This window comes from Dipodomys spectabilis, unplaced genomic scaffold, assembly GCF_019054845.1.
Source record: "Dipodomys spectabilis isolate Male_0828 unplaced genomic scaffold, ASM1905484v1 ptg000069l, whole genome shotgun sequence".
Lineage (NCBI taxonomy): Eukaryota > Metazoa > Chordata > Mammalia > Rodentia > Heteromyidae > Dipodomys > Dipodomys spectabilis.
In genome coordinates this window covers 5,550,390-5,557,500 of record NW_024870746.1, presented here as the reverse complement: position 1 = coordinate 5,557,500, position 7,111 = coordinate 5,550,390, and the positions used below count along the sequence as shown (strand labels likewise).

Here is a 7,111-nt window from a genome sequence, read left to right as displayed (position 1 = left end):
GTCCAGTCATGGGGCCTGAACTCTGGGCCTGGGCACTGTCCCTTAGCTCTTCAGCTCAAGGCTAGCACTCTACCATTTGAGCCACAGCACCACTTCCGGCTTTTTTATTTTCTGCTTATGTGGTGCTGAGGAATTGAATCCAAGGCCTCATGCATGCAAGGCAAGCTCTCTACCACTGAGCCACCTTCCCAGCCCCTCACTCCCAATTTTCATATGAAAAATTTATAGCTTGCTGAAGGACAGAGCTAGTCCAGCACCTCATCTCAAGATCTTTTATATATAGAACTGTACCTTACTGACAATTGATCCTAACTTTCTTTTTCTTTTTGCTTATGTGGTGCTGAGGAATCGAACCCAGGGCCTCAGGCATGCAAGGCAAGCACTCTACCACTGAGCCACCTTCCCAGCCCAATTGATCCTAACTTTTACACACACACAGACCACACACACACACACACACACACACACACCCCTTCCTCTCACCCTTAGAAGACCCATAGGTATCTCACACCTGTAATCCTAGCTAATCAGGAGGCTGACATCTGAGGATGAAGATTTGAAGCCAGCTCAGGCAGACGATCCTAGAGGCTCTCCAACAAATCTCCAGTTAACCATCAAAAAGCCAGAATTGTAGGTGTGGCTCAAATGGTAGAGTGCTAACTGTGAGCAAAAAAAGCTAAGGGATAGCACCGAGGCCCTGTACCCATATCTCTGTTCACATGTTCTCACCTCTTTCCTATTTGAATACACTTATCAACCTCTTCCCCCAGCTGTCTCTCTCTCTTACACACACACACACACACACACACACACACACACACACACACACAGAGTTCTGGTCCTCCCAGATCTCCTATCATCTCTGTCCATTTTCACACTCCTGTCACCTCTCCACATAACACCCATACTCACAGCTTACAGATTCCTCTCTGTTACCAGCAACTAAAGCTGGTTCTGCATCCATGTTTCATCAGAGCAGGCCTGTAATCCTTACAGCCCCTTTGTTTGTTTTATATTCTGGCCTTTTGTCCTCCAGGGCAGATGCATTATGTATCCAGAGTCTCTGCCAGGAGAGCTGGAGCCCTCCTTGGTTTTCTGGGCTCAGTTCTCTTTTCTGTTGAAAAACCCTCTAAGCTCAGGTGGGCTTGGAGCCACTGTGCCGGGTGCTCAGTCTTTATCTCTCTGCTCCTTCAGTGGTGCTGATCGGTGAGTCAGGCGTGGGCAAGACCAATCTGTTGTCCCGATTCACACGCAATGAGTTCAGCCACGACAGCCGCACCACCATCGGGGTTGAGTTCTCAACCCGCACTGTAATGCTGGGCACTGCTGCAGTCAAGGCGCAGATCTGGGACACAGCTGGCCTGGAGCGATATCGAGCCATCACCTCAGCGTGAGCCTGGGCTGGGGGGTTGGTGGGTTGTGGAAGCCCTGGGAAGTCAGGGAGAGGTAGAAGAGGATGGGGAAACAGGGACTCAGCAGGATGCTCCCTGGGGGAGAGCACTGAAGCACGAGTGCTGTGAGCAGCAAACAGAGGTAGGATATAAGTAAGACTAACTAGTAGGACTAAACCAAGAGTCATTGCTACCCCTTACTAAGCTTTTGCCATATGCCTGGGAAGATACAAATCATTTGGCACATGTACTGTAGTAGTAAGATGCTCTAATAAATCCCTGTTTAAATACAAGCAAGGTAAAATCTAGGTGGAGCTGGGATGGGGCAGGCTGTGTGGGTTGAGAGTGCCCCTTCAGTTTGGCCCAGTGCTCTGTACCTGGTAACATTTATCAAATGCCAAGGGCTGGACCCAGAGTGTGCATTTTATAAAGTCTCAGAGAATACATAGGAAGTTTAGGCCTCCTAAAACCACATCCAAAGTGTCCTCTGGTCAGTTTCAAGTCCACATGTGTGCAAGATGGTCTATGCATGCATGTATGATGGGGACAGACAGGATCTTCTAGGAGGCAGGAAGCAGTATCTACTGTTAGACTCACAAAGGCCATATACATATCATCCTGTCATTTGACCTCTTATAAGTCTTGATTGCTTCAGAAATAAAACTTGGAAATAATTACACACCACCAGCCCAAGCACAATGCTTTCAACTCTGAGAAGGAGTCTGCCTGCTGGCAGGGATGCCTTGATGGTCAAGCCAGGTACTAGTCCTAGAAAGATGGCCACAGGAGAGAAGATGGCACTGGACTGAGGAAAGATCTCAGAGGTGGAGCATCTAGGAGGCACATTTGGCCAGAGTACATAGATGGACTTTGGTGGGTAGTGAGGACTAAAATTGGGACACAGGAGAATGGAAGCAAAAGGGCTTTGAAGAGCTGGTAAGAGGTTGGGAGCAGAGAAGTACACCTTGGGGGGCCTAAGACCAGTGTTCCTAAATTGCACAAGAGCCCTGATCTTCTCAACCAGATTGGATGTCCTCAGTTTCTTTATTTACTAAAAATTGATATACTTTGACTCAGTATTTTTGGCTTGATGACTTTGCTCTGTGGCTGAACCCAATACCTGATCTTTGTCTGCCCACCTATCCTACTCCCATTCAGGTACTATCGTGGAGCAGTGGGGGCCCTCCTGGTGTTTGATCTAACCAAGCACCAGACATATGCCGTAGTAGAACGCTGGCTGAAGGAGCTCTATGACCATGCTGAAGCCACTATTGTCGTTATGCTGGTGGGGAACAAAAGTGACCTTAGTCAGGCCCGGGAGGTGCCCACTGAGGAGGCCCGAATGTTTGCAGGTGAGTACCCAGCCACACCCAATCTGACTCCTGCAAACTTGCACACACTCAATCAGCTCCAGCTTCCTGGAGCCTGCTCTACACCCAGCTCCCCTGTGTAGACTTATCTCCACTTCTCTAAGACATGCCTTCATCAGCAATCATAGCTGATTATAAGACAGGCCTACCAGGCACCAGTAGCTCATGCCTGTAATCCTAGCTACTCAGGAGGCTGAGATCTGAGAAACGTGGTTGGAAGCTAAACCAGGCAGGGAAGTCTGTGAGACTCTCTCTCTCTCTCTCTCTTTTCTGTTGTTGTTGTTGTTGGTCCTGGGGCCTGAACTCTGAGCCTGGGCCCTGTCCCTAAGCTCCTCAGCTCAAGGCCAGTGCTCTACCACTTGAGCCACAGCGCCACTTCCAGCTTTTTCTGCTTATGTGGTGCTGAGGAATTGAACCCAGGGCCTCATGCATGCAAGGCAAGCACTCTACCACTGAGCCACCTTCCCAGCCCCTGCAAAACTCTTTTTTTTTTTTTTTTGTCGGTCATGGGGCTTGAACTCTGGGCCTGGGCGATGTCCCTCAGCTCTTCAGCTCAAGGCAAGCGCTCTACCACTTGAGCCACAGCGCCACTTCTGGTTTTCTGGTGGTTTATTGGAGATAGGAGTCTCACGGTCTCTTCTGCCTGGGCTGGCTTTGAACTGCGATCCTCAGATCTCAGCCTCCTGAGTAGCTAGGATTACAGGCGTGAGCCACCAGCACCCGGCTGTAAAACTCTTATCTTCAATAAACCACACACACACACACTCACAAAAGCCAGAAAGTCAGCTGTGGCTCAAGAGGTAGAGCATTAGTGAACACAAAAACTCAGGGACAGTGCCCAAGTCCAGAGTTCAAGTCACAAGATTGGCAAACAAAACAAAACAAAGCCTAAACAGTCCCACCCCACAATTCTCCAAGATCCTGTTGGGTTCCACTTGGCTATCTTCTGCCCTATTTTCCCCAGGAGTTCTCTAGGTTTAGCAGTAATACAATATGGTGGTTTTGAGGGTAAACTCCAGAGCTCAGCTTCCCACTGCCCCTTGGTGAGTTCTTAGATATGGACCACAGAGCAGATTTCCTCTTCATTCTCTCTGGGTTTCAGTTTCCTAACAGAACATACTCATACACAGCTTTAAGTATTAAGTGAGTTACTACAATGTTTAGTACTTAGTAATGTATATAGTAAACATTAGGTAAATATTATTATTATTATTTATTAATTATTGCCTTTGATCCCTCAATTAATGGTGTTTTTCTTCTTGGCAGAAAACAACGGGCTGCTGTTCCTGGAGACCTCAGCCCTGGACTCCACCAATGTTGAGCTGGCCTTTGAGACTATCCTCAAAGGTTAGAGCCTGCCTCCATTTGGCAGCCCCTTTCATCCCTAGGGTCAGAAGCCTAATAGACACCCAGCTCTCTTCCAGCTGACTGCCTACCACACTTTCCCTGTGGGCCCCCAGCCTCCTTCTCAGCCACCATTGCCCCACTTTGGCACAGTGCTCTGCACTTGGTAACTCTCATCTAACTACAAATGCCAAGGAATAGACCCCAAGTATACATTTTGTAAAGTCTCAGGGAGCCTTTATAAACTGTCGGCCTCCCTCAGCCTGATGACAACTGGAAGATCATACTACCCAAAGGTGTGAGTCTTGGTTCCTTCTCCTCCCAGGTAAGTAGAAAGGACCAGATGCTGAAATTTCACTTCTTTCCAGTAGAAACTCCCACCACTGGGACCACTTCTAGTGCTTGGACAGGGCATGATGCATATCTGTAGAGGTGGGAAATGGGTGCTAAACCATCTGATCTGATCACTGCCTTCTACTCTCTCAGAGATCTTTGCGAAGGTGTCCAAGCAGAGGCAAAACAGCACCCGGACCAATGCAATCGCCCTGGGCAGTGCCCAATCTGGGCAGGAGCCTGTCTCTGGGGAGAAAAGGGCCTGTTGCATCAGCCTCTGATTTTGACCATGGTCAACCCCGCTCCTCCAACCTTCTGGTACCTGCCCTCCACACACTACAGGACATTTTCCTGACCTTTAGTTCCTTGGTCACAGACACTCAGAGCCCTAAGGTCTTCATGTCCCACCACACACATTCATCATCTGTCCATGCCTTCAAATAAAGCTGTTTTGTACCCATGCCTAGCCATCCTGCTGCCTCCCGTCTGTTCTTCCTCTTCTGTCTCTGCCACCCCTCACCCCTCCAATTTTGGTCCCTCTTTTGAGTCCCTGATCCCCTTCTCCCCCTCCCTCTGTCCTCCCTACCATATCCACTGTCCCTCAGGGCCACCTGCCTCTGGAGTTCTGTGCTCTGGGGACAGTGCCAAGGGGGCGGAGGTGCCCATCCATCCCTCTGCCAACCCCTAGGGCAGGTGGGGGAGGTAGTGCTACATGGAGGGAGGGGAGGGGTATGTGGAAGGCAAGACAAAAGAAACCATCGGTAGGCACCATCTGGTGCCCAAGGCCCTGGTGCCAAGAACTGAGGTCACTCCAATGCTGGGGTAAGAGGAGGAAGCTGGGGAACAAGCAAGGGAGAAGAGGCGGGGCCAGCCTTGTAGTATGCTGGGGTCCTCCAGCAAGTCCGTCTCCTGGTGCCTTCTTTGGGACAGTATTAGAGTTTTGAATTCAGAGCCTCACACTTACTAGGCAGGCAGGTACGCTACCACTTATGTCACACCCTAGTCCTTATCTAGTCTTTGTTCTGTCTTCAACAGGGATAGATTGATCTTGCTTTTTTCTCCTATGCTGCAGAGAAGGTGGAAGGTGTCAATGCATTTCCAAGGAAAAGAAGGAAATATATGGGGAAGAAAAATAGAATTGAGTTGGGGGCTGGTGGTTCATGCCTGTAATCTTAGCTTCTCAGGAGATCTGAGGATTGCAGTTCAAAGCCAGCCTGGACAGAAAAGTCCATGAGACTCTTTATTTTTTTATTTTTATTTTATTTTTGTCCATTGTGGGGCTTGACCTCTGGGCCTGAGCTCTGTCCCTCAGCTCTTCAGCTCAAGGCTAGCGCTCTACCACTTGAGATACAGCACCACTTCCGGTTTTCTGGTGGCTTATTGGAGATAAAGTTTCATGAACTTTCCTGCTCAGTCTGGCTTTGAACCTCGATCCTCAGATCTCAGCCTCCTGAGTAGCTAGGATTACAGGGGTGAGCCACCAGTGCCTAGCTTCCATGAGACTCTTATCTCCAATTAATCACAGAAAAAGCAGGAAGTAGTGCTGTGGTTCAAGTGTTAAGGTGTTAGACTTGAGCAAAAAGGAGTTCAGGGATAGTGCCCAAGCCGAGTTCAAAAGCCCTAGGACGGACAAAAAAAAAAAAAGGAAAAATAGGATTTAGTGCTTGAAGATTCATGTGGGAAACTGGGTAGAGCAGAGGGAAGCCCAAGGGTAGCAAAGAACTCTGGAAACACCCACTCAGTTAAACCAGAGAGAACCTCAGACCACAATTGCTTCTACTTACCCCAAATAATATGAACTGACACGCAGAGACAAGAGTCTTAAGTAATAATACTTTTAATAAAATTAAGTTCTTAATAGCACATTTAATACATTAACCCTCCCCCTTCTTGGTTTCTCTGCATTTTGTGCAACATCACTTTGACTTGATTATTCATGGGTCAATTTCATTTCCCGCCTTTATTTTGCTTCTGAAATCTTTCCTTGCTGGATTTGTATGTGTCTTCACTAGATGCCTCAAATTAAGTCTGACCACAATCCTATTCTACTTTCTACAGTGGAGAGACCATCCCCCCCTGCCCCAGGGCTGTCTCCACCCACCTCCCCTACCCAACCTGCACCCTCGAATGGGCAAAGCCCATCCCAGACACTACCATCCCAAACTATCGAGGGTTCTAGGACAAAAAGAGCAGGGGGGTGGGTGGGGGTGGGAGTGTTTATCTGTCCCTAGATAGGGCAAGAAGAGTAAATTGGGAAGAGGGAGATGTGTTTGGGGTCTAGGGTCTGGGAGGGATGAGGCAGTCATTGATATAATGGAGCAGGCATGGCTTGCTGAAAAGAGAGCCAAGGGGCCTCTCCTCCCCCCCAATAGAAGGGTTTGATCTGACTGCCAGCTGGGGCTAGAAGGCAAGTGCTTAAAAAAATGTGCATTCCTCACATGCAGAAACCAGGCTCCCAATTTTCTGTGAGGAAGGTGAAGTACCCTTGGGTGACCCCAATTAGAACATCTACAGCTCAAGGTGAGATGGAATAGAAGGGATCTAATAGAAGGGCTACCCAAGGCCTACTGTCCTTCCCCTACCTCTGCACTCTTGGGGATCTATTCCCCAAAGCCTTCAAGGGCAGTGTCTTAATCCTACCTCCCAGTGAAGGAAGTCCTTCTTGGAATCTAA

At 48.7% G+C, this 7,111-nt stretch overlaps 1 protein-coding gene across 1 annotated transcript in view; it reads left to right on the top strand.

Moving 5' to 3' along the window:
* Positions 1-4,904, top strand: part of Rab25 (RAB25, member RAS oncogene family) — an 8,963-nt gene extending 4,059 nt beyond the window's left edge. The window contains exons 2-5 of the mRNA XM_042681707.1: positions 1,195-1,390; positions 2,550-2,743; positions 4,028-4,108; positions 4,592-4,904. Of these exons, the coding sequence (XP_042537641.1) occupies positions 1,195-1,390; positions 2,550-2,743; positions 4,028-4,108; positions 4,592-4,719 (599 nt within the window). The 3' untranslated portion in view covers positions 4,720-4,904. The remainder of the gene's footprint in view (positions 1-1,194; positions 1,391-2,549; positions 2,744-4,027; positions 4,109-4,591) is intronic.
* Positions 4,905-7,111: the final 2,207 nt, after the last annotated feature.